General features: G+C 45.8%; 1 protein-coding gene across 1 annotated transcript; it reads right to left on the reverse strand.

The window, feature by feature from the left end:
• LOC109938194 (microphthalmia-associated transcription factor-like) lies at positions 1-27,130 on the reverse strand. Its single transcript, XM_048621337.1, has 9 exons — positions 27,078-27,130; positions 25,289-25,529; positions 13,878-14,084; positions 13,256-13,351; positions 12,372-12,486; positions 10,388-10,444; positions 9,060-9,135; positions 7,595-7,742; positions 1-1,965 (listed from the first exon to the last, which is right to left on the reverse strand). Exons 1-9 carry the CDS (start codon positions 27,113-27,115, stop codon positions 1,564-1,566), a joined length of 1,380 nt encoding a protein of 459 aa, XP_048477294.1. The 5' UTR covers positions 27,116-27,130; the 3' UTR covers positions 1-1,563.
• Between the last annotated feature and the right edge of the window lie 824 nt (positions 27,131-27,954).

Genomic DNA, 27,954 nt, shown 5'->3' on the forward strand with positions numbered 1-27,954 from the left:
TACGAGTATAAAATTTTATTATACAGATCTGTTAAACAAATACCGACCATACTGCAACACTGGCATGGTGAAAATGATACTTTGCTCATTGAAGTTGTGCTATTACTATATGATCTCTGCAATGTACATGCTGGTATAGCTTCAGTCCACTGGCCCAGTTCATTAGCCACCCTCTGGTGTTTAAGAGAGAAGACTTTCTCTCCCGTTGTTGCCCCATCCCCTCTATCCCAGAGATGCTTAACCCAAGCGGAGCTACAAATTCCAGCCAGTTGCCCTCTCATCCACCTACTTCTTGACCTGCAAGTCCCTCAAATTCTTGGATATATAGGCATTTCTGGTCACCTTACTCAAGGGGGAATAGACTTGGACTGGATGCAGTTCAGATAAGGTTCATTTGGCTGATTGTAAAAGGGTGAGCAGGTTGGGCTGTTGAGAAGAATGAGAGGTGACCGCATTGAAACATTTCAGGTCCTGAAGGGGGAGGAGGAGAGAGCGAGAGTGAGAGCGACAGCAATGTTCTCCCTCAATCTTGCGTGGGGTAAGTCTAAAACAAGGAAGCATGGTTTCAGAATAAGGGGTCTCCCACTTAAGATGGAAACTAAGAGGAATTTCATCTCTTAGACGAATGTTGTCCCACAAAGTGCTCAAGTCTGGGTCACTGAGTATATTCAAGGCTGAGTTAGACAGATTTTTGACCAACAAAGAGTCAAGGATTCTCGGAAGGTGGCGTTGAGGCCTCAATCAGATCAGTCATGGTTTTTTTTTCCGATTAGTGGAACAGAATTGGTGGAGCCTTTTCTTGCTCCTATTAATGGTCACAGCTAGCACTGCACAGGCAAAGGACACACGGTTTGGGCCTTTCTGTTTAGGAATGGGGTGGGTTGTGTGCCTGGTGGAGAGAGGGCCAAGAAAGGACAAACAAAGCGCCGCTGAAGAAACGGAAATGAGCCGTAGCAACGGCCTTTCCCCGAACTGCACTGGCCAAAGAAATAATAAATGAATAATCACGAAGCGCACTATCCCTTTAAAAGACCCACGGGATCCTCGACAAGGGATCCTCAGTTTGTTAAATTTTGGGCATAATTCCGGTCTTGCCAGAGATTCGAGTTCACTAAAATGAAAGTAAAACAAACAGAAATTAAACATTTAAAAAAATAAAAACAGAGAAAGTTTTTTTTTGAACAGAGTTGATGGTTCGTGAAGTTTTTCGAAGGTTACCCACACGTTCAGATGTTTCCAGAAGTTTACTGACGCTGCTAGAAGATTGCTGACAGTTCCGGAAGCTTCCAGAGGGCTGCCGGATGTTTCTGACATGCCTAGAAGTTCCTAAAAAGTTTCTGACATGTCCAGAGCTTTCTGGAAGGATTTCTGAAGAATCTAAATGTTTCTAGAAGATTGTTGACATGTCTGGAGATTTCTCTAAGATCGACATATGCAGAAATTTCTAGAAGGTTGTTGAATTGTAAGATTCTAGGAGGTTGTTGATGCGTCTGGAAAATTCTAGAAGATTGCTGACTTCTTGAAATGTTACTTGACCATGTTGAGTTGGTGGGGGAGGTCTCTCTAACAGCCCGGCTCTTCCTCCATACAGACGCTACCGCGTCGACTGCTGCCTTTTGAGGCTCCGGGAGACACTGAAGACAGCAATGGGTCAGTGGCTCCAACCGGGGACAGCGAGTCGTCCATTAGGATGTCACCCAGGCCAGAGTCCAGCTTCAGTGGGAAGGGCAAATCAGCGAGGGAGTCGAAGCCAAGCGGCTGGTCAGTCATACCCAGCCCCAAGTCCAGGCCCAGGTCCATGCTTGGACCTGCTGCTTCGGGGATGCTGGGAAGTACTGGGCGCTCAACAGTGGCCTGGCTGCTCTGTGGTTCCTGCTTGATGACCTGGGCGGCCAGCTGGGCAGTGTTCAAGCCCGAGGGGGAGCTCAGCGAGAGACCATGGACGCGGGCCTGGATCTCCAATTCCTGTCAAGTGGGGAACAAGAAAGAATAACAGTCACCGCCTTCGACAAAAACTCCACCCCCGCCCACCCCCGCCCCCCCCCCCGCCACCCCACAAATCCCTGGCCTGCCTTCAGACACAGACACAGAGACAGGGACCAGGTTCCAGCAAGGGGGACACAGCAAAATCAAGACTGGCACAGAAGGGTGAGAAAAAAAGCCAGCACATCCTTCCTTAGACATGGGGACTAAAAAGGCCAAATGCAGCCTCGGTAGTGCGTCCCTGCTCTTGCATTCTAGCCCTCTCAAAATGAATACTAACATTACATTTGCCTTCCCAAGCGCCGACTGAGCCTGTATGTTAATCTTAAGAGAATCCTGAACTATGACTCCCAAGTCCCTCAGTGCTTCAGATTTCCAAAGCCTTTCATCATTTGGAAAATCATCTGCACCTCTATTCTTCCTTCCAAAATGCATAGCTTCACACTTTACCGCACTGTATTTCACTTCTGCCACTTCTTTGCCCACTCTCCTGGCCTGTCCAAATCCTTCTGCAGCCTCCTGGCTTCCGCAAAACAACCTGTCCCTCCACATTTCTTTGTGTCATCTTCAATATTGCCCTCAGTTCCTTTGTACAGATTGTTAATGTGTAACATGAAAAGTTGTGGTCCCAACACTGTCCACACTGTGAAACTCCATTAGTCACTGCCTGCCATCCTGGAAAAGACGTCTTTATCCCCACTTTCTGCCTTCTGCCAGTCAGCCAATCCTCTATCCATGCCAGTCCCTTGCCTCTAACACCATGGGCTCTCGTCTTATTTAGCAAGCTCCTACGTGGCACTTTGTCAAAGGTCTTCAGGAAATCCAAACAGATTACACCCACTTGCTTTTGTTGCAAACTTGGGTAGAGTAGTTGTGGATGGGGAGGCAGGAAGTTAGAATTTGGTGTTTGTAAATGCTAGGTGGGGAAAGCATTGCGTGGTCCCTTTAAAAGACAATGTACTCTTTCTGCTTAGAGATTTAAAATGCTTGCCAGAGTAGCAGCTTGAAAGTTTGCAAGTACGCAGAGAGCACCCGAATTGAAGCATTTGTACCAAAAGACCATACAGTTAGCAGACCAAGCAGCAGTTTTTACTGAGACAACAGGCTTTTGAATTTAGCCAATCAATTTCAACCAGGTACTTAGATACCAAAAAACTATTAAATTCAAATCTGATCGTTTTGACAACATAGGACCAATCCTAATATAAGAAACAAAAACAGAAGTTGCTGGAAAAGCTCAACAAAACTGGCTGCATCTATGAAGAAAATTCAGTTAAAATTTCAGGTCCGGTGACCCTTCCTCGGAACATAGTTCTGTTCTGAGTAAGGGTCACTGGATCCGAAATGCTAACTATAATTTTTCTTCACAACTGTGGAGAGACCTGCTAGGCATTTTGTTTGTTCCTGATTTATAGCATCTGTAATTCTTTCAGTTCCTATTGTAAGAAATATTGATATGTTATCAAGGGTGTAAAAAGAAGGGGGCAGTTAGACAAAGTCCCAGAACTAGGTGCCATCCGCCAGAGCTAACGGCTCTTAGCTCAAGAGAGAATTGCTAGCTCTCATAGCCTCCTCTATGTCTTAGAGAAAGCACCATCTAAATAACAATGGTACCAACGGTTCAACTACATAACTTGCTTGACAGAAGAATTGACAGAGAAGGCACCGAACATTCTGGAAGACATGCAATCTGTCTGTAATTTTGAGACTAAATTTTTTTAATGTAAGTAATTATCGGAACAGCATACCATTAGAATCTTTCTTTATTTGGGAATAGTTAGTAGTTAGAAGGGACTTATTCGGTTTGTTAATAGTTTAGTTAATTTGTTCACTGTTAGAGTTAGATAAATAAACTGTTACTTGTTTATTGTAAAGTGAGTGTCAGGGATTTATTTTATTTAACCACTAGAAGTTACTGAAAGGCAGGTTACACCACTTTTCACACTCCTTTTACAGATTACAGGGTAAGGTGCTCCTCTTTGGGTGTTTCAGGTTTGGTTCTTGGAGTAGTGGAGGGGTCAACTTCCACTTTATAACACTCCTTTGTCTAACTTGCTCATTACCTCCTCAAAGAATTCTAAGAGATTTTTCAGGCATGAAATCCCCTTAACAAAGCTATGCTGACTCAGCACTAGTTTACCACACACTTCCAAGTACTCTGCAATCTCATCCTTAATAATGGACTCCAAAATCTTACCAATGACCAAGGACAGGCTAACTAGCCTATAATTTCCTGTCTTCTGCTTCCCTCCCTCCTTAAGCAGGGATATTATATTAGCCATTTGAGCCCTTTGGGACCATCCCTGACTTCAGTGAAAGGTCATCACCAATGCCTTTACAACCTCCTTAGCTATCTCCTTCAGAACCTTAGGGTGTAGTCCAACTAGTCTGGGTGATTTATCCTCCTTCAGACCTGTCAGCTTCCTGACCACCTTCTCCATAGTGACAGCCACTGAACTCACTTCTGCCCCCTCACTCTTGAAGGTCTGGTATGTCACTAATGTCTTCTACCATGAAGACTGATACATGAATACTTATTCAGTTGCTCTACCATTTCTTTGTTAGAATAGAATCATATAGCACAGCAGAGGCCCTGCAGCCCATCAAATTTATACTGCCAAAACTGTGCTATATCTCACTAGCTCCACAGTCTTGAATATCTTTTCAAGTACTTTACCATGATAAAGATACAAAAAGCAGGAACACAGGACATAGGTTTAGACCATTCAGCTGAACGTCCTCCAAGCTGAGCAACAGAGAAGTCATTCCCATTACTACTTCTCCAGCTTCACTTTTCAATCTTCTTTTACATTACCAGCTAGCTTACCCCTATTTTTCAACTTCTTCCCCCTTAATGCTTTCTTAGTTGTTTCTCACTAATCGTCACCATATTATGGGCTCTTTCGCTTTCCTGCGGTCCCTGAATTCATTTTTCAGCCACACTTGCCATGTCCTCCCCATCGCATGTTTCTTCTCTCTCGGGATGAATTTCTGCCGTGCCTCCCGAATTATCCCCAGAAACTCCTGCCATTGCTATTCCACCGTCTTCCCTCCAATGCTCCCCTTCCAAATCAACTCTAGCTAGCTCATCGCTCATGTCTTTGTAGTTACATTTACTAATCATACTATGACATTTGATTCCAGCTTCTCTCTCTCAAAGTGCAGGGTGGATTCTATTAAGGTCACTGTCCCCTAGCAGTTCCTTCAGCATTAGCTCAAGTCTGCTCATAACACATCACCAAATCCAGAATTGCCTGTTCCCTACTGGGCTCTACCACAAGCTGCTCCAAAAATCCAAATTCTTTTTCTTGGGATCCACAACCAACATCTGATTTTTCCAGTCCACCTGCATATTGAAGTCCCTCATGATTATTGCAACAACACCTTTCTCAGACGCCTTTTCAATCTCCGGAGTTATTTTCTGCCCCACATCCTGATGATTGCTAGAAGGCTTGTACATCAACTCCTTTTGGGGTCTCTACCGCCTTTGCGGTTCCTCAACTCTAACCACACAGATTCTATGACTTCTGAACCTATATCGCTTTGTGATATCGATTTAATTCCATATATCTTACTAAGAAGACAAACCCACCCCCTCTGCCTATCAGCCTGTCCTTTCGATTTTTAAAAAAAATTTGTTCACAGGATGAGGGTGTCGCTGGCTAAGCCAGCATTTGTTGCCCATTCCTAATTCCCAGAGGGCAGTTAAGAGTTAACCACATTGCTGCGGGTATGGAGTCACATGTAGGTCAGACCAGGTAAGGATGGCAGCTTCTTTCCCTAAAGGACAGTGAACCAGATGGGTTTTCCTAACAACTGACAATGGATTCACGGTCATTAAATTCTTAATTCTAGACATGTATTGAATTCAAATTCCACCATCTGCCGTGGTGGGATTTGAACACAGGTCTCCAGGACGTCATCTGGGTCTCTGGATTAACAGTCCAGTGATAATACTACTAGGCCATTGCCTCCCCTAATATCCTTGGATATTCAGTTCCCAGCCCTGCTCCCCTTGCAGTTGTGTCTCAGAGATGCCCACAACATCGTACCTGCCAATTTCACTCTGCACTACAAGCTCATTTACCTTGTTTCCAGTTGAGAAATTTGCCATGACTCCGGTTGCAGCATGATTTAGGTAGAGCCTGTCCCATCGGAACAGCTGCCTCCTTCCCCGGTATTGGCGCCAACGTCCCAGGAATTCAAACCAATTTCTCCCATACCAATTTGAGCCATGTGTTTACCTCTTTAATCTTGTTGACACTGTGCCAGTTAGCTTGTGGATCAGATAGGAAACCAGAGATTTGTACCATTTTGGTTTGTTTTTTTAAACTTAGCCCCTATTTGCTCATATTCCTTCAGCAAAACCTCTTTCTATGCGTATCATTTGTACCTACATGATAACTGGATCTTTCCCCTCTGACCTCAAGTTCCTCCGCAGCCCAGATGAGACATCCTGAACCCAGGTAACACAGCCTTTGGGATTCTCAACCCTGGCCAGAGAGCAGCTTCCATTCCCCTGACTGTACTATTCCCAATTACAACCACATTTCTCCTTTCTGCCTCCTGTTGAGTGGCTCTGTGTACCACGGTGCTGTAGTCAGTTTACTCATCCACCCTACAGTACCTTCGCTTGTCTACACCAGAAGCAAGAAGCTCAAGCTGGAGTGAGGCCGAGGAGACAGGGGGGAGACATGGGTAGAGAAAGTAGCTTCTGAGGAGCACTGCATTTCAGCTTAATTGTTAGATAGGGCGACATGGTGGCTCAGTGGTTAGCACTGCTGCCTCACAGGACCTGGGTTCGATTCCAGCCTTGGGTGACTGCATGGGTTTCCCCCCGCCACAGTGCAACGATGTGCAGGTTAGGCGGACAGGCCCTGCTAAATTGCCCTGTAATATCCGGGGATGTGAAGGCCAGGTGGATTAGCCATGGGAAATGCACGGTAATGGGGATGGGTTGGATGCTCCACGGAGGGTCAGTGCAGACTTGATGGGCCAAATGACCTCTTTCTGTACTGTAGGGATTCTATGAGTGGCCAATGAATGCATGGTTTCAGGTCTCACGCTGAAGCCACATCAAAGCCTTTCTATGTTTGCATCTGTTGCCGGTCTCTAATTTCCCCCAGGTAGGTAGTGGCGAGGTGCCTTCTTGATCTGAAGTGCAGGATTTTAAATTTAACCCAGCAACACTTAATGAACAACATTTTCTTTTCCCAAGTCTGGATACCAAAGGCATGGGGGTGGTGCTCCCACATAGGGATCTGCTTTCCTTGCCCCTTCTAGGGGTTGAGTGCAGAGGGTTTAACAAGATACTGTTGAAGGAGCCTTGGTGAAATTCTGCAGCGCATCTTGTAGACAGCACACATTACCATTGCTGTGCACCAGGGGTGAAGCAGTCAATGTAGGGAGGGGCTGTTGGTGTGTTGATCGAAGGGAGGCTATGTCCTAGATGGTGTTGAGCTTCTTCAGTGTTACTGGAGCTGCACAATATCCAGGCAAATTGGTGCAATTTTATCACAGGGCCCACCTTGAGATGCCAACCCCAGTTATACCCAGTAAAGTGCAGGACACTGCGCGCGAACTCCAGAAACGGTTGCCATGGGGATCATACCTGTATCCGTAGCAGCAAGGTGCGGTTTGCATGCTCCAATTTCTTCTGCCGGATCTCCAGTTCTTTCGAACGGTTGCTCTCCTTCTGAAGTTTCCGGATGTAATCCACAGATGCCTTGAGTATTGTGCCCTTGTTCCAGCGAGCCTCCCTGGAGAAGGAAGGAAGAGACAGCAACTTAGAAAAGCTAAGAGGGACTGACTCATGGTTCACATACAGCAGCTCTGTGAGACTGCTGAACCAGACCCAGACAGCTAGGAAAAGCCTTGATCCCAACGCTGACAAACAACACGAATAGAGAATCCATCAGCATCGGATCATCTTGTACCCGTCCTCATCAAATAGTCATGGGGCAGTGTGGATGGAGCTTTATCCTGCATCTAACCCCATGCTATAAGGGTGTCTAAGGATGTTTGATGGGAACATTGTTGAGAGAAGTTTACTTTCTGTTTAAAGGGGTAAAGTTTTTCTCTGTAACTAACCCTGTGCTGAGAGAGTTTGATGGGTTTACTGTATGAAGAAGTTTACCTTCAGTTTAAAAGAGTAATGAAGGTGTTATTCTGTATCTAATTCCACGCTGTCCCTCTCCCATCAGTGTTTGAAAGCGACAGTTTCGAAGTACCTTTACTTTCGGTTTAAATAGGAAAGCCAGTTTTACTTTCATTTTAAAACAGCAGAGAAAACTCTACTTTCTGTTCAAAAGAACACAGTGCGGCTTTACTTTCAGTTTAAGAGTATAAAAGGAAGCTTTTTCATTCTGTTCAGAGGAGCAGAGAGACCTTTAATTTCAGTTTGAAAGAGCAAACTTTCTGTTCAAAAAAGAGTGAAGGATGCTTTACATTCTGTTTAAGTGTTAAATGAGCTTTACATTCCGTTTAAAAGAGTTAAGGGAGCTTAAGTTAGTTATTTTGTATCTAACACAGTGCTATACCAGTCTTGGGAGCATCTGATGGGACCAATGTAGATGTAGATATACTCTGTATCTAACCCTGTGCTGTCCCTTACCTGGGATTGTTGTGCAGGACAGTATAGAGTGAGTTTTTAATTCCGTTTAAAAGACTAGACTGAAGTCTGCTTTCAGTGTAAAAGAGCAGACATCGTTTTACTGTGTATTGAACGCTGTGCTGTCCTTGCCTTGGGTGCTCTTGATGGGTGGGGGAATAGAGGAGAGGGAGTTTTAGTCTATAGCTAACCCTGTTCAGTTCCTGTCCTGGGGTTGCTCGCGGTACAGCGAACTTTATGGTCTGTTTACTTTATAGTCTGAAGTACAGGTATTTCACTTCCAATTTAATAGAGTTGAGGGAGCTTTACTCTCTCTAACCCCATGCCGTACCCTTTGGCAAGAGTATGGGTGTGGTCTAGCCTGGATTAGTTAAGCCAACAACTCCATCACAGATTGCACCCTCTAACTTCACAACGGAATCGATGAGGGCTGAGTGATGTGCTCAGAAAGAGGAGGGAAACTTACGGATCATTGGATTTTGGGATCATAGCACCAAGCTCTTTGATCCGATCATTGATATTGAATCTTCGTCTCCTCTCAACTGTTAGGAGAAAGAAAATGAAATGAACAGGAAGCAGTGGACTGACAGTGGTTACCACAGCAACAGACTGTATTTGCGATAGACCTCTCATAATAACCCGACTCCTTCCTTATCTCTCTCAGGCCAACGTCTATCTACTCCCAACCCGCATTTCTCACTGCCAGAGTTGGCTACCTTCCCCATCACCCCCTTCCCTGCACCCCCCACCCCACTGTTGTTTTCCCTTCCTTCCTTTTCTTCGTTACACATTCAATCATTTGCACTCTCCTCTCTCATTCCCACGTCAGGTCTCAACCAAAACCCATCGCACCATCTGATAATCGATCACCAACACTGCAGGGTTCCAGCCTTTGCCTCAGTTGCCCAATCTTGAAAGGGCGCGGAAAAGATTTACAAGGATGCTGCCAGGGATGGACGGTTTGAGCTATAGGGAGGGGCTGAATAGTCTGGGTCTATTTTCCCTGGAGCATCAGAGGTTGAGGGGTGACTTTATAGAGGTTTATAAAATCATGAAGGGCATGGATAGGGTGAATAGCCAAGGCCTTTTCCTCAGCATAGCAGAGTCCAAAACTAGAGGACATAGGTTTAAGGTGGGAGGGGAAAGGGACCTAAGGGTCAACTTTTTCATGCAGAGGGTGGTGTGCATATGGAATGAGCTGCCAGAGGAAGTGGCAGAGGCTGGTACAATTAGAACATTTAAAAGGCATCTGAATGCATAAATGAATATGAAGGGTTTGGAGGGATATGGGCCAAATGCTGGCAAATGGGACTAGATTAATTTACAGATATCTGGTCAGCATGGACGAAGGGTGTGTTTCCATGCTGTACGACTCTATGACTCATAACCTTGCAACCGTGTATTTTTAGCACTTCTGAGCACACGGTCAGCATCACATTCTTAGTTTTCAAGCTGGCTGAATGAGGTCTTGTTGCATTTGCATACTGCCCTCCTCAGGCGAGTTTACCTTGTGCCCTAAAGCAATCTCTGGTGGGGGTTGAGTCACATTTACATGCTGGAATGGGACTGAGGAGGGGGTAGGCTGTGGGGGCTGCCTTGCTTAATACTTACTTAGATAACAAAGTGTAGAGCTGGATGAACACAGCAGGCCAAGAAGCATCAGAGGAGCAGGAAAGCGGACGTCAGCTTTTCTACTCCTCTGATGCTGCTTGGCCTGCTGTGTTCATCCAGCTCTACACCTTGTTATCTCAGATTCTCCAGCATCTGCAGTTCCTACTATCTCGTAATACTTACTTAGGTTATGATTGTCTTTCTTCTGCCTCTCTTTAATTAAAGCTTTGACATCGGCATCTGTAAGAGAGATAAAGAGAGACTGAGACACAACGCACAGAACATGAAACCAATTGCTCAAGGCCCTCTTCCCCAAATACAATATCCCAAAGTATCCAGTAATGGAAACTAATCCGCCAGGACAAAACGGGGAAGCAGTCAAGACTCTGAAGAGTCGTCACACTGAACTCAAAACGTTCATTCATTCAGTTTTTGTCTCCCAAAGTTGCTGCCGGACCTGTGGAATTTCTCCAGCATTGATTTTATTTCAGATTCCCAGTAGCCGTAACATTTTGCTTTTAGAACAGCTCCTGGATCCTGAACCCAAATCCAGAACTGAAGAGGCCAGGAAGGGCTAAAGGACTGCAGCATGTTTTGACAGCTGTGCAATTTGCCTCAACATTGCAGGCAGTAAAGAGACAGAAATCAGGCTAGATTAATACAGGCAACAGTCATTCAAAGCTGCAGTAAACCCACAGTTTTATCATTGAATTCAAAGAATTTCCTACAGGCCATTTGGCCCATTGAGACTACATTGATCCTTGGAAAAGCATCCCACCCTATCCCCATAACCTCACATTTACCATAGTTAACCCACTTAGCCTGCACACTACAGGGCACTTTAGCATGGCTAATCCACCTAATTTGTGGACTGCGGGAGGAATCCAGAGCCCACCCAGAGGAGACCCACAAGGACACAGGGAGAATGTGCAAACTCCACAGAGACAGTTGCCCGAGGCTGGAATTGAACCAGGGTCCCTGGCGCTGTGAGGCAGCAGTGCTAACCACTGTGCCACCCGGTACTCAGTATGTGCTGAACCTGTTCTGGGAGTGTTTAATGCGAACAGTGCAGAGACTGCTTTAGTGATGTGGTGGTGAGGATGGTGGCCTAACAGCATGGAATTTCTGTAACACACTTCACAACCACAGGCTGTCTCAAAGCGTTTTCCAACCAGCCAAACAAGTCTAGTCACTGTTGTAATATTGCATGTGCGGCAATCAATTTTCATGTTGCAGCAAAACAAAGCACAATAAATCAAGTCTTTTGGAATGCCGCATGCAATTCTGGTCTCCCTGCGATAAGAAATATGTTGTTAAGCTTGAAAAGGGTTCAGAAAATGATGTTGTTGACAGTTTGAGCTATAGGACAGGCTGAATAGGCTGGGGGCTTTTCTCCCCTGGAGCATCGGAGGCGGAGGGGTGACCTTATAGAGGTTTATAAAATCACGAGGGCCATGGATAGAGTGCATAGCCAAGGTCTTCTCCCCCAGGATAGGGGAGTCCGAAACTATAGGGCACAGGTTTAAGGTGAGGGGGAAAGCTATAAAAGGGACCCGAGGGGCAACTTATTCACACAGAGGAGTAGTGCATGTATGGATTGAACTGCCAGAGGAAGTGGTGAAGGCTGGTACAGTTTAAAAGGCATCTGAATGGGTACATGGACAGGAAGGTTTTAGAGGAATCCAGGTCAAATGGGGCTGGATTAATTTAGGACAAGTCGGATCGAAGGGTCCGTTTCCGTGCTGTACAACTCTATGACCCCAAGTCATCTGTTGCTGCGGTGATGATCAAGTGGCGAATTCTAGCCCCATGACCCTGCAATAAATCCCACACTCCTGTCTAAAACTGCACCACAGGATCTTTCTCATCCACCCAACCATGGCAGATGGTTTAATGTTGGAACTAAAAGATGGACAACAGAGTATCTCTGACACTGCAGTGTCAGCCTAGATTACTGAACTCCTGTCCCGGGATAGGAGTTGAAGCTGGAACTCTAAGACTCAGATGTAAGTGTTAAGAACTGAGCCTCAGCTGAAAGAGCGTTTGGGAGTACGGTGCAAACAAGGAGCTGGTGGTGCAAAGAGAGAGAATAAGTTTTAAAAAAAAACACAAAGAGGAGGAACAAGAAATGACATGAAAGGGAGGTGGTGCCCAGTGGCCCTAGTACCTGTGCTCTCTTTGCTGTTGGGTAAGTTGGCTGGACACGAGTTGCTGATGGTAACTGTTGCATTTGTCATGTTTTGAGTGGTGTAGATGCTCAGCAGGTTCCTGGACACTGGCAACTGTGCATGGGGTAAGAGAGAGAGAGGGAGAGCGAGAAAAGATTGTTAGACTGCTGTCATCTAGTGTAGAGAAAATTCAAAGAGACACAGCAAGAAACATAATAAAATATTACAGACACCATGGCATTCAATATTTACGTATGGGTCAAAAGATACAGGCCATCGCAACACCGTACTTCCACAAGGGTGTGGCACTGTAACACTGCCCTTCCACCAGAGGGAGGCACCATAACATAAATGTATATGAAGGTGTAGGTACCATTGAGGAAGTGGGGAAGATGCATTGAACAGGCTAGGAAAGTGGGAAAAGAAGCGGCAGCTGAAATACAACATGGGAAAGTTGTGAGCTCACTGCACTTTGGTAGGAAAAGTAGAGGCACAGACTACTTTCTGAACAAGGAACTTGGGAATACTAATTCAGGATTCCCTTAAGGTTAACTTGCAGGTTCAGCTGGAAGTTAGAAAGATGCTGTAATGCCACCCTCCCACAAGATGGCAACACTCTAACTGCACTCACCTGCCAAGGGGGTAGAGCTGTAAATCCACCCTCCCAGCCTAGGTGTAACCACATTCACATTGAATGTGCCTGCCCACCTGCGTTTGTTTGTACCTCTATCACTCTTGTACCTGTATTTGTAGCTGATGTGAGGCCAGTTACTAATAGGGATCCCAAGAGTTACAGGTTGGCCTATTCTGCCCTTGTTTCATGGGATATGGGTGGGTCGGAGATAGCGGAGAGCGCGAGGGACCATGCAGTAGGTGGACTCACGGTATTGGGCATCTGGAGGACCGGTTTGGCCAATCCCATCATGTCGTCATTGTAACTCGATTCCAAGCTGATGATCTCGTCAATGACATCGTCCATCTGTGAACACAGCCAGTTCCATCACGTCCGATTGGACGACAGCCACAATTCGTAAAAAGCCAAGCACCCCATTAGATGCCACCCAAGTCCCTTTCTGAAGTTGTCTGAAAAACTCCAAGATACACTCAGAGCACATACAGCAACGCCCCAGCACACACCCCGGAACAGAGTCATTACCGTCTCGGTGCCCGCAATATACACGCCAAACCACGATAAACCCTTAGAGTAAATCCTGAACCAATTTTAAATGACTTTGCAGCATTGAATAATCAGAGTAAACCCAAATCCACAACCACAGACACATAAGCACTGTGCTCAAGTGAAATATGACCCTCTAAATCAGGAAACAACATGCCTCTTTTTAATAAAGCCCGTCTCTCCTCTGAATACCCCCTTGAAGGCTCAGTGACTATCAGCAAGTGATGTGCCTCCACCCGCTCCTTAAATGCCCTAAGCTCCAACAAATAAATAACCCTGTAAACCCCTGGCAAACACCTCCTGCAGACATCCCAGCTGAAGGGCTCACCTCCTTCTCCGGGTTGGCATCGATTTTGAGCAGGGCCATGGGGCTGTTCGGGGTGCTGCCCACTGCCCCAGGTCCAGGGGAGTGAGAGCCAGCCAGAACTGGGCTGGCAGCCTTAGCCCCCATGGTGGTGGATAGATACTGCTTGACCTGCTGGCGCTGGGATTGTTGAATGTGGTACCTGGTGGGGTTCTCCAGGTGGGTCTGCACCTGTCGGGGAGAAATTCAAATGGGTCAGTTTCACTTTTTAATGATGGGATTTCATGCCAGGTATTAAACCACAAGCTCCACCTGCCCGCTCTAGGCAACACAAAACATCTCATAGCCACGATCACAAGAACAGCCTTACAATTCATGGTGGCGCCTAATATGGTGTTGTAGAACAGACAGCCCTCGGGGTTCAGGTACATAATTCTTTGAAGTTTACATCAGATATAGGCAGGGTGGTTAAGGTGGTGTTTGGCACGCTTGTCTTCGTTGCTCAGACCTTTGAGTATAGGAGTGGGGGCGTCATGTTGAGGTTGTACAGGACGTTGGTGAGGCCTCTTCTGGAGCACTGTGTCCAGTTCTGGTTGCCCAGTTACAGGAAGGATATTATCAAGCTGGAGAGGGTTCAGAAGAGATTTACCAGGATGTTGCCGGGTATGGAAGGTTTGAGTTATAGAGAAAGGCTGGTACTTTTTCTTTTCCACAGAGGATAGGAAGTTGAGAGGTGACCTTATAGAAGTTTATAACGTCATGAGGAGTGTAGATAAGGTAAATGGCAAGTGTCTTTTCCCTTGGGTAGTAGATTTCAGGACTAGGGGGCATATTTTTAAGGTGACAGGAGAAAGATTTAAAAAAGACAGGAGGAGCAATTTTTTTTTCTTACGCAGAGAGTTGTTCATGTGGAATGAACTTCCAGAGAAAGTGGAGGGCGCAGGTACAGTTAAAAGGTTTAAAAGACATTCATGTACTTATGCAAATAAGAAACGTTTGGAGGGATGTGGGCCAAACACAGGCAGGTAGGACGAGTTTAGTTTGGGATTATGATTGGCATGGTCTGGTTGGACCAACGGGTCTGTTTCCATGTTGAACGACTATGAAGAAACAGGAGATGCGAGACATTTTCATCGAAGTCAAGGGAATTGCCAAAGATGAAACGACCACAAACTTATCTTGACCAAATTCCATCAAGATGTTACTTCAAATGAAAATTTACATGGAACAATGTCCGTGTAAGGAGTGTGGACATAGTGATAACATATCAGAAAGCATTGTTCATTAATCTGCTTGCAGCAGTGTCAGTTCAATGATTTCATTATCCCTTCAGAACATAAAAAAAAGATGATACGGTAGAACACGTAGCAACAGAATACACTGGAAATACTCACCAAAGTCAGGCATGTCTGGGGAGGGACAAATAGAATTAACCTTTTAGCTCCGTGACCTTTGCTCAGAACAGTGCTGACAGAAGATCACTGATCAGAAATGCGTACTCTGCTTCTCTACCCACAGGGTGTCCCACCATTTTCCTGAAACGTTAACTCTGATTTCTCTCCACAGATGCTGCCAGACCTGCTGAGCCTTTCCAGCAACGTTTTTTTGTTTCTGATCTCCAGCATCCACACTTCTCCCTGTTTTTATCCGCCATTTTCCAGTTGCACTTCAGATTTCAAGCATTGGCTTTTGACAACAGAATAAAATTTGGCAAGCTGTATTCATTAAAATTATTACTAAAGGGACCTTGAAAAGGAACTAGCAACATTGCGGAACGTACAAACTGCAACGCCAGTTACAATGAAATTTCAGAGTGTCAGTTGGTCCAATTGCTTTATATTTTACACGAAACCCAATCCAAATCTCATCTTTTCCTTCTATCAGCATATGACTGAACCGTTTAATTGCCGGCAACCACTATTAAGTTCATTGTTTCCAAGGTGGCTCTCTGAATAAGCATCCTAAAACCATTCTCACAACTTCTCCCCGTTCCTCTGGCACGTTGTTCCTTTCATAACTGTCTAATTCTCTCTGGGCAGTGACTTGAAAGGAATTCGGGGATTTACATGTACGCATTAATCAACTCAAACCTTCTAACTGATTAAAGATTTAACAGCATCTTAGGTTTGTTTAATACATCCTCATCAGTGGTGTGACCCTTTGATCTTTTACTTATAAATTCTGTGCCTGATACCACCTCGCTAACACCTGGAGGAGGAGCAAGGGTCCGAAAGCTTGTGTTTTCAAATCAATCTGTTGGACTATAACCTGGTGTCATGTGATTTCTGACCTTGTCAAGCCTATTAAGATTTTATGTAAGAGGTGCAAGGGAAACATGAAGAGGAACCTTTATTTTATGCAACAAAATGGTAACGACCTATAATTCACTACCGTAGGGCTGGCAGAAACGGAGACAAAAATTAATTTCAAAAACAATCGAGATACCCAAGGGCAGGTAGTCAAGAAGAAACAGGCAGATAGTGGAGGGGTGCTCTTACTGCATACGCAAAAGAGTGACAGTTCATCTTAGGAGTGCTGTCAGAGCCCACTCCATGGGTGGCTCAGCTAAACAAAACAGCACAAAGATTGGAAGAGTAATAATAAGAAGAATCATACAATCATACAGTACAGATGAGGCCCTTCATCAATCAAATCTTAGCTATAACTACATTAAATCTGCACTAGTCTCACTTTCTAGTCCAAGCCCCTTAGCCTTGCATTTCAAGTGCTCACTGTGCTTTTTAAATGTTGTGCCTCCTTGCTCTTGACCCTTTAGCTAAGGGGAACAGCTGCTTTCTATTCACCCAGTTCTTGTCATAATCTCATACTCCTCTATCAGGTCCCCCTTCAACATTGTCTGCTCGAAACAAAATAATCCAAGTTTATCCAGCTTCTCTTCATAACTAACACCCTGGTGAATCTCCTCTGCAGCCCCTCTTGTGCGATCACATCTTTCCTATCGTGTGCTGATCAGAATTGCACACAGTATTCCACCTGTTGCCTAACCAAAGTTCTGTTCAGCTCCAACATAACCTTCCCTGCTCTTATAAACTATGCCTCGGCTCACAAAAGCAAAGCTCCCACATGCCTTCTTGACCTTTTCTTTCTTTATTTGTTTATGGCATGAAGGCATCACTGGCTAGGCAGCATTTATTGCCCATCCCTAATTGCCCAGAGCGCAAGTTCAGAGTCAACCATATTGCTGTGGGTCTGGAGTCTCATGTAGGCCAGACCAGGTAAGGATGGCAGTTTCCTTTCCTAAAGGACATTAGTGAACCAGGTGGGTTTTTCTGACAATCAACAATGGATTCACAGTCATCATTAGATTGTTAACTCCAGATATTTTATTGGATTCAAATTCCACCATCTGCCGAGATATGATTGGAACCCGGGTCCCAGAATGTTTTCTGGGTCTCTGGATTAACAGTCCAGCGATAATACCACTAGGCCATCGCCTCCCCATGCCCTATCAAACTGCCCTGCTGCCTTAGAAAAAACTGCACCACATTTGTTAGGCATGACCACCCTCTGACAAAGCCAAGCTGACTATCCCCGATCGAACCTTGCTCCTCTAAACAGAGATTATTCTCTCCTTCAGAATTTTATCCAATTATTTCACTCCCACAGATCTGAAACTGTCTGGTCTATCTCTACCACACTTCTTGAACTGTAGAACCACATTAGTTGTTCTCCAGTCCTCTGGCAGCTCCCCTGTGGCCAGAGAGAAACTGAAGCATTGGGTGACATAGTGGCTCAGTGGTTAGCACTAATGCCCCACAGCACCAGGGACCTGGGTTCGATTCCACCCTTGGGCGACTTTCGGTGTGGGGTTTGCACACTCTCCCCACGTGCAAGTTAGGGTGGATTGGTCATGCTAAATTGCCCATAGTGTCCAGGGATGTGCAGGCTAAGTTGATTCACCCTGGGAAATGCAGGGTTGTAGGGACAGAGGAGGAGGGTGCATCTGGGTAGGATGCTCTTTGGACGGTCCACGTGGACTCGATGGGCCAAACGACCTGCTTCCACACTTTAGGGATTTGATGAAAATTTAGGTCAGGACTCCTGCGATTTTCTCCCTTGTCTCTAACAGCAGCTGGGATACACGGAGATTTGATAGTTAGGGGAAACAGACAGACCTTTCTGTCGCTACAGATATGAATCCAGGACGATGCATTGCTCCCCTGCGTTAGCATCAAGGCTGTTACTGTTCAGAAGCAGTGCACCCTAAATGGAGATGGACAAACAACCAGCAGTCATGGACAACATTGGCATGAAACAGAGATGGAGTTCTGCACCTAGAACTGAAGAAACTACGTAGGTAATTGTTCTAGGGCCGCTACCATTAGTACTCTGGGATGAAGATGATCAGTTCTCTGCAGACTTCCCAAGTACCCCAGATGCGGTCTCACCAGTGTCCTGTGTCACTGAGGCATAACGGCCCCAATATTGTGTTCAATTCCTCTTGCAATAAATGACACCATTCCGTTTGCTGTCCTAATAACTTGTTGTACCCCAATTCATGCATTAGGACACCGGGGTCCTTCTGCAAGTAAGCACTCAGCAATTTCTCACTATTTATGTTTCAGGCTTCTTTTTCGTTCTTCCTGCCTAAATAGACAACTTCACACTTACCCATTATACTCCATTTTCCATCACTTTACTCACTCACTTAACCCATCTATTCCTTTGCAGTCCCATATCCTCTTCACCATATACTTGCATAGAAAAATAGAAATAGGAGCAGAAGTTGGCCATTTGGCCCAACGAGCCTGCTCCACCATTCAATATGATCATGGCTGATCATTTGACTCAGTAACCTCCTTCCCCCTTTCTCCCTGTGACCCCCTTTAGACCCAAGTACTTCTTTTCGAAAGCATGCAGTGTTTTGGCCTCTTGTGGCAGAGAAGTGCACAGGCTCAACACTCTCTGGGTGAGCACATTTCTCCTCATCTCAATCCTAAATGGCCTACTCCGTATCCTTCAATGGGGACCCCTGTTTTAGGCTCCCTGGGTCATCAGAAACTTCCTTCCTGTGTTTACCCTGTTAAAATACCATAGGTTTCCAAGTACCCTCTCATTCCTCTAAACATCAATAAATGTAGAACCATAGAATCCCTACTGTATGGAAGCAGGCCATTCAGCCCATGGAGTCCAAACCACCCCTCTGAAAAGCATCTCACCCAGACGCACTCTGCTACCCTATCCCTAACCCTACATTTCCCATGGCTAACCCACCTAGCCTGCAAATCCCTGGGCACTATGGGTAATTTAGCATAGCCAATCCATCTAAGCTGCACATCTCTGGATGTGGGAGGAAACTGGAGCACCCGCAGGAAACTCAAGCAGACACAGGGAGAATATGCAAACCTCTACACAGTCAGTCACCTCAGGCTGGAATCAAACCCAAGTCCCTGGTGATGTGAGGCAGCAGTGCTAGCCACTGAGTCACTGTGCCACCCAGTCCTAACCTATTCAGTCTCTCTTCAGAGATCAGTCATGCCATCCCAGGAATCAGCCTGGTAAACCTTTATCCTACTCCCTTCATAGTCAGAACAGGGCCATCAGTCTAACCACAGTGGCAAGTGATTTGGAGGTGCATAATTAATCTGTACTTTAAATCAGGGATTAATCAAGAACAGTCAGCATGGTTTTGTTAAGGGGAGGTCATGTCTGACCAACTGGACTGAATTTTCCAAAGAGGTGGCCAGACACGGAGATGAGGCCAATACATTTGATGCAGTCCACTCGGACTTCAGCAAGGCTTATGATAAGGTCCCACATAAGACAAATAAGCCAAGAGCTCACGGGATCCAAGGATCCTGAATTGGCTTACTGGTAGGAAGCAGAGGGTGATAAGTCGAGGGGTGTTTTTGTCACTGGAAGCCCATGTCCAGTGGGGTCCCGCTAAGGTTAGTGTCACGGCCCTCGCTGTTTGAGGTTAATATAAACCATTTAGACTTGACAGTCGGAAGGTTGATCAGTAAGTTCGGGAATGATACAAAGCGTTTGTGGGTAAATAATAAGGAGGATAGCCTTAGATAGATGGGCTAATCAGCAACAAATGGAATTCAATCTGGACAAATGTGAGGTGATGCACTTGGGCAGGACAAACGAAGTAAGGGGATACGTGATGAACGGTAGGTCCCTGGGAAGCATCGAGGATCAGAGGGATCTTGGTCTGCATGTCCCTTAAGGTAACAGGACAGGTAGATAAAGTGGTTAAGGCAGCAGAAGACTATAAAGATGTAGGAGCAGAAGTAGGCCATTCAGCCTAATGAGTCTGTTCTGCCATTTGGTAACGATCATGGCTGATCTCATCTTGGCCTCAGTGCCCGCTTTCCATAACCCTTCAATCCATTACGACTTAAAAACCTGTCCTCCACCTCATTAAACTTACTGATGAGATATTTGCCTTTCTTAACCAAGGCAAAGAGCTTAAGAGCAGGGAGGCTATGCTAGAACTGTATAAAGCATTGGTTATGCCACAGCTAGAGTATTGTCTGCAGTTCTGGAATTCACATTGTAGGAGAGACGAATGCAATGGAGAGGATCACAGGAGATTGTCCAGGATGTTGCCAGGAGAGTTATGAAGAGAGATTGGATAGACAGAGTTCTTTTCCATGGATTAGGGGAGACTGAAAGACGACATGATTGGGAGACACAAAATTACAAGGGTACACAGAAAGAGACGTTTCCCATTGGTGGAGGGATCAATGACTGGGGGCAGAGATTTATGGAAAGGGGGATGAGGTTTAGAGGGCATGCATAGGGAAAAAAATTTTAGTCAGAGGGTGGCAGGAATTGGGTACTCACTGCCTGTAAGGGTGGTTGAGACAGAAAATCTCATAACATTTAAGTACTTAGAGATGCCAAGACATGCAAGGTTACAGGCCAAATGCTGGGAAATGGAATTAGAATTAGAATGGTTAGGCGCTCGTTTTTGACTGGTCCACACTCGATGGGCCAAACGGCACGTTTCTGCGCGGTAGATCTCTAAGTCTCACTATACCTCATCCTTTCCACAATCATTCTCCATTCAATTAATAATCTGCCTTCCCGGCTCGGCCAACGAAGTACATTATTCTATATTGTAACTCACTTGCCATGTGTATGCATTTATAGAGTCAGAGAATTATACAGCACAGAAACAGACAAAAGATCTAAAGACAAATACAGCACAGGAACAGGCCCTTCGGCCCTCCAAGCCTCTGCCGAACATCATGCCCTAATTAAACTAAAAACAAACCTCCTGCCCTTGTTTGGTTCGCATCTATTCCCTCCCTATTCATGTAACCATCCAGATGCTTCTTAAATATCACCAACATGCCTGCTTCCACCACCTCCTCCGGTAGTGCGTTCCAGGCTCTGCATGAAAAACTTCCCTCACACATCTCCCTTAAATTTTCCCTCTCTCACCTTCAACCCGTGCCCCCTTGTAGTTGAAACTTCAACCCTGGGAAAAAGCCTCTAACTATCCACTCTATCTATGCCTCTCTATATTTTTGTAGACCTGTATCAGGTCTCCTCTCAGCCTTTCCACTGAAAACAATCTTAGTCTTTTGAACCTTTCCTCATAGCCAATGCCCTCGAGACCAGGCAACATCCTGGTGAATGTTCTCTGCACTCTCTCCAAAGCTTCCACATCCTTCTGGTAATGTGGTGACCAAAACTGCACACAATACTGCAGATGAGAGACCAGCAAGGGTTTTATATAGCTGCAATGTGGTTTGCCAACTCTTGTAAGACCATGCCCTGGCCGATAACGGCAAGCATGCCATATGCCTTCTTAATCATTTTGGCCATCTGTGTTGCCATTTTTAGGGAACAGTGGACCTGCAAACCGAGACCCGTTAGTCCAACTCTTCCATGCCAACCAGATATCCTAAACTGATCTAGTCACATTTGCCAGCATTTGGCCCTATCCCTCTAAACACTTCCTATTCATGTACCCATCCAGATGCCTTTTAAATGTTGTAATTGTACCAGCCCCCACCACTTCCTCCGGCAGCTCATACCAGTCATGCATCACCTTCTGCGCGAAAATATTGCTCCTCAGATTTGTCAGAACAGTGACTACAAGAGCAAGGAGACGATGATGGAGCTGTATAAAATGTTAGGTAGGCCACATGTGGGCGTACTGTGTGTAGTTCTGGTCACCACACTATAGAAAGGATTTGATTGCACGAGAGATCACAGAAGACATTCACCAGGATGTTGACTGGGCTGACGTGATTCAGCTATGGGAAAAAAAAAGAGACTAGATAGGCTGGGTCGGAGCAAATTATGCAGATGCTGGAATCTGTACTGAAAACAAAAAATGCTAGAGATCACAGCGGGTCAGGCAGCATCGATGTAGAGAAAGCAAGCTAATGTTTCGAGTCTAGATGACTCTTCAATGACCTGATGTGAAGGCTGGAGCTGTTTTCCTTCGCACAAAGAAGGCTACGAGAATCTGATTGAGGCAAACAAAGTTCTGAAGAGCTGAGACAGGTTTGACAGGGTAGAACTTTTCCCTTTAGTGGAGGGATCAGTAACCAGAGGCCATAGTTTCAATGTATGGAGGTTTAGAAGGGATTTGAAGAAAACATTTTTCACCCAGTGGGTTATGGGTATCTAGAACTCATTGTCTGAAAGGGTGGTAGAAGGCAGGAGCCCTCAAAATATTCAAGAATTATTTAAATGAGCATTTGAAACACCATCGAATTTACGGCTATGGCCAAGCGCAAGGAAACGGGATTAGAATTGATAGATGCTACAATAATGTGGAATTGGTTCAGCGACAGGAAACAATAAATGCTTTTTAGGCTGGAGGAAGGTTTGCAGTGAAACTTCCCAGGCGTCAGCGTGGGATCCTTGTTTTTCTTGACATAAATTAATAACATAGGCCTTGGTGTCCATGGCACAATTTCAAAGTCTGCAATTACTATGAAACTTTGAAGCATTGTGAACGGAGGAGGAAGATGGTCTAGAGAAGTTTTAAAAGCACAAATTGGTGCAAAAACAAATTAGTCTTTTCTCCAGGATATGGGAGTCCAAAACTAGAGGGTATAGGTTTAAGGTGAGAGGAGAAAGGGACTTGAGGGGCATGGAATGAGCTGCCAGAGGAAATGGAGGAGGCTGGTACAATTACGACATTTAAAAGACATCTGGGTGGGTAACTGAAAAGGAAGGGTTTAGAAGGATATGCTGGCAAATGGGACTTGGACCAGTTCAGGATATCTGGTCAACATGGACAAGTTGGAATGAAGGATCTGTTTCTGGGCTGTACAATTCTACGTTCTAAAAAGCAGAAACGGCAAATGGAATTCAGTTCAAAGAAACGTTAGATGAATTATTTTGGTAGAAAAACAAGGGGAGACAATAAAAACTAAAGGGCACATTTCTAAAAGGGGTACAGCAACAGACAGACATAGGTGTGTGGGTATAAATCGTTGGGGGTGACAGCACAGGTTGAGAACACGGTTGATAAAGCATACAGTATCCGGAGATTTATTAATAGAGGTATATAGTACAAGAGTAAGGGGATTATGTTAAAATTTTGTGAAATACTGGTTCAGCCTCAACTAAGTATTGCATCCAATTATGGGGGCTGCATTTTAGAAAGGATGTGAAGGGATAGGAGAGTGTTTTAAGGTATCTGTAGAAAAGATTCACAGGAATGATTCCAAGGATGAGAAACTTCAGTCACATGGATAGTTTGGAGAAGTTGGGGCTGTTTTCCAGGGAGAAGGTGGATAGAACATCCGACACATATGTTCAAAATGATGACTGAACAGATATTTTGCATTGGTCTTCACAACAGAGGACAAGAGTAACATCCTAGAAATAGTTACAAATCAGCAAACAGGAGGCAGGGATAAATGGAGGGTTTGAATTCTAAGGAGAGGCTGGATAGGCTGAGACTTTTTCTCACTGGAGGTTGAGGGGTGACCTTATAGAGATTTATAAAATCATGAGGAGTATAGATTAGGTGAACAACAGGTGTCCTTTCCCTAGGGTGGGGGATTTCAACATTGGAGGGTATATTTTTAAGATGAGAGGAGAAAGATTTAAAAATGACATGAGGGGCAATTTTTTTTTTAAACACAGAGTGGTTCGTATGGAATGAACTTCCAGAGGAAGTGGTGAATGCAGGTACAATTACAATGTTTAAAAGACATTTGGATAAGTACATTAAAAGAATTGTTTAGAGGGCTTTGGGTCAAGCGCAAGCGGGTGGGACTAGTTTATTTGTGATAACGGTCAGCATGGACTAGTTGGACCAAAGGATCTGTTTCCATGTTGTGTGACTCTGCAATTTTCAAGTTATAATCACCAGGGAAGAATTACCGAGTGAAGTACAAGAGCTTTGGGTTAATGAGTCGCCAGGTCCTGATTGTGACCCGAGATGAAGACAAACAAAAAAATAATGGCTGGCGTACCACAGGGAGAAACTGCTCCTGCTAGTGGACTGATCAAGAACCAGAGACCGCAGATTTAAGAGAAGTGAAAAAAAGAAGTGACAGAACCAAAAACCTTTTCATGCAGCGAGTGGTTAGAGTCTGAAATCCAAGAGTGTTACTAAGGCAGGTTCATTCAAATTGGATTATTATCTGGAAAGAAAGAACGCACAGGGCAAAGGCAGAATGTAGATGATGAACTGCTGATCGAAAGACACAATGGGCCGAATGGCCTACTTCAGTACAGTTACCATTTCTGTGACGGGGGAGATGAATGGAACAGACTGGACTGCTCTATAAAGAACATTGACTTAGTCATAAAATTGTACAGGATGGATACAGAGCCTGTCAACCAGATACCTTAAAACAATCTAGTCCCATTTGCCAGCACTTGGCTCTATCCCTCTAAACCCTTCCTACTCATATACCCATCCAGATGTCTTTTAAATGTCATAATTATACCAGCCTCTGGCAGTTCATTCCATACACGCACCACCCTCTGTGTGAAAAAGTTGTCCCTTTTAAAGCTTTCCCCTCCCATCTTAAACCTACGCCCTCTGGCTTTGGACTCCCCTTTCCTGGGGAAAAAGGACCTTGGCTATTCACCCTATCCATGCCCTTCATGACTTAATAAACCTCTGTAAGGTCACCCCTCAGCCTCCAGTGGGGAATAGCTGGAGCCTATTCAGGCTCTTCCTCTAGTCCAAACCCGCCAGCCCCTGGCAACATCGTCGTCAATCTTTCCTGCGCCCTTTCAAGTTTCACAGCATCTTTCCTGTGCCCTTATGACTCTATGATTAAGCAGAATGGCAGAGCGGGGTCTCGAACATTATATAGCACAAGGCACTTACTAGTTCCTTTGTGCTTACCCTAGACATACGGGAATAAAGAAAACATTTAGTCGAATGAGGGTCTGCGGGAGAATTCTAGACCATTTGTCTGGGCTGTGTTCAGGCCCAAGGCCCACAGTCCCTGTCCCTGTGGCCACTGACTCACCTTCAGGATCTCCATAGGGACCTGGGCCTTGGCTGGCAGCCCCAAGGGCCCGTTGACGTCAATTGCACGGGAGAAGTTAGCAGGGGCCCGCTCTTGCTGGAGTTGTGCGGCTGCCTGCTGTTCCTTCCTCTCCTGCTCCTGCGCCTGCTCACGCATCAACTGTTGCCTTAACAGCACCCGAGATGACATGGTGGGAACGGTCACAGCCTGTTTCACTTTGTCCGGCTGAGAAGCAGAGCTGCTGTTGAGGGAGAGGGAAAGAGAGACAGCAGAATGAGACAGCGTCAGTTTATAAACGGGTTATCTCTGGGAGATTTGGCAGTCACAGCTTTCTCAGGATGGCACAATGTTCAGGAATTATCTCGGTCACTCTTCCAGAGGAACAACCTGGTTTTGCACCAAACTCACAGCAAAGGTGGCTTCAGCCAAAACAAAAGGGGGAAGTGAGCGGAGCTGCTTGTTCTCTGGCAGGCTTTCAACTCAAAAGCCCAGTCTGCAAACATTGTTTTGTGACTATGGCTATTTGAACAGTCAGATTTTCCCTTGAGGGAGTTCAAGTAACCAACACCAGCTATTACCCTGAACTACACGGTTTCCAAGAAAGGCCACGTTTGAAGAAAAGTTTAATGGCATCTTTTGACTGATACCTTCAAAACAAAAACACCAAAGCATCTCCTTGATCTATCAACTTCAAGTCCACAAAAATTATTCAATACGAGGCGTCTCACAACAAGCAATCCATCATGGGTGTCTATGCCGAGAGCTGCTTGCTATGCTAAACTCTATAATTCCTCCCTTAAATCTCTCCGACTCTTTCTCTCAGTACCTTCTCCAAGATATCCTTTACAAATCGACCTCTGCCTGAACCTAAAATCTTAGCCCTTGTTTGGGTCAGTGTGAAACTTTGCTTACTACTCACTTTGAAAAGGGATGTTTTAGAATCGTAGAATCCCTACAGTGTGGAAGCAGACCATTCTGCTTATCAAGCCCATATCGACCCTCTGAACAGCATCCTACCTAGACGCATCCCCCAAATAAGTATAATTGTTTTATCTACCTGCACATTTTGCCAAACACATCCTCCTACCCCCATTTTTAAATCACTCCCAGCCTACTCAGTTCTCCACAGCCCCGTTCTCTTCCTCCTCCACTTGTTCCATGAACACCCCCCACCCCATCTCGCCAACTTCCACAGCCCCCAAACAAAATCAGCCGTGCCCTCTCCAACCCCTGAACAATGCGGAGGCTGTATAATCTCTAGGATCCAACCTGTTCTTGCACCTGAAGCCCAGTCCTTCTCCTTATTCAACCTTAAGATCACCCTCCCCTTATCTTTTGACTCGCAACTGTTTTTTTAAATGGCTTTCACCCCCTACAAAGCCATTGTGTGACAAATTCAAACCCTAAACCTTGCCCGAGAGCCTGTTCAAAATCTGCAGTCAAGCCTCCTGCCAAAACAGAACACTGGACAAAGAAGAAGGGTGTAGGTTTATACAGGGGGCGAAAGAGAGGGAGAGGAGTGGGCCTGTGGGGTTTTGGGCGGGGGGGGGGGGGAGGAGGGGTGGTGGTGGGGAACGGGTGCTGGGAATCTGGCCTGCATGCCAGGCAGGGACCACAGACCCATTCCTGACGGTGTCGATTATTTGCCCCTGTCAAAGCAAGGTACAGGCAAACTGGCTTCCACTAATACCCAGTCTCCCAATTTGCCTCCCTGGCCCACCTCCTATCCCTTTCCAAGCCTTCTTAACCCTGCCTGCCCTCACCCTCTCTGTGCTATGAAGTAACTCACTGAAAGCAGCCAGTGGCAGAGACGAAGAGAGCCCGCATCAGCACATTCCTACTCTGCTCCCGCCCCCACAACAGCAGCCTTGCTCGAAACCTAATACAGGAACTCTCTGTCACACACAATCCATGTTTGCGCTGCACAGCTTCTGCTGATTCATCACAGTTTCATTTGTTCCCACACCCTCTTCCCTTCTGCTGCGGGCTGGCCGGTTCCGGCTTCCTCTCACCAAAGGCTGCCAGAATGGGAGTCAGCCCTCTAAAGCATCCAGCACTTGCAAAACTTCTCTCACTCAGACAGGCCCCAGCTCACAATGGAAACCTCTCTCACTCAGACAGGCCCCAGCTCACAATGGGGAGAGAAGAATGGTTGGAACTGAGACAGGGAAGGTTCAGGTGAGATCTATGAGGAGGTGGTGAGGGCGAGAGACGGACAGAGCGAGTGAGCAAGCGACACATGGACAGAGTGACCAAGCGCCGGGCAGAGCGAAAGAGCGAGCTGGGCAGAGCGAGCGAGCAAGATAGAGAGAGAGACAGAGACAGGCAGAGCAAGCGAGCGAAATAGCCAGAGAGGGCTAGAGCTAGCCTGAGCGAGCAAGATGGGGAGGGGAGTGGTGGTGGGTAGAGAGCGCAAGAGAGATGGACAGAATGAGCGGGAGGGAGTGAGACAGCAAGCAAGAGAGAGTGGTAGGCAGTGCGAGTGATCGAGACAATCAGAGCGAGAGAGTGAACAAGAGACGGACAGGGTTAGGGTTAGCGATAGACGGACTGGGCGAGCGCGAGGTGGGCAGCACAAGCGACTGCGAGCCAGGGAGTGTGAGAGACAGACCGAGGCAGGGAGAGAGAGAGAGAGAGAAAAAAACAGGGAGAGAGAGAGAGAGAGA

The sequence above is a fragment of the Rhincodon typus genome, unplaced genomic scaffold (assembly GCF_021869965.1).
Source record: "Rhincodon typus isolate 14 unplaced genomic scaffold, sRhiTyp1.1 hic_rhity00000504, whole genome shotgun sequence".
Taxonomy (NCBI): Eukaryota; Metazoa; Chordata; class Chondrichthyes; order Orectolobiformes; family Rhincodontidae; genus Rhincodon; species Rhincodon typus.

What these genes read in the sequence shown, in the direction of transcription:
- LOC109938194 (XM_048621337.1), bottom strand. Translation starts at nt 27,115, where the DNA reads ATGCGGGCTCTCTTCGTCTCTGCCACTGGCTGCTTTCA. An exon ending in TCTGCCACTGGCTGCTTTCA is followed by an intron (nt 25,530 to 27,077) that starts GTGAGTTACTTC and finishes CTCCCTCAACAG; the next exon opens with CAGCTCTGCTTCTCAGCCGG. An exon ending in GAAAGACAATCATAACCTAA is followed by an intron (nt 9,136 to 10,387) that starts GTAAGTATTACG and finishes TTCTCCTAACAG; the next exon opens with TTGAGAGGAGACGAAGATTC.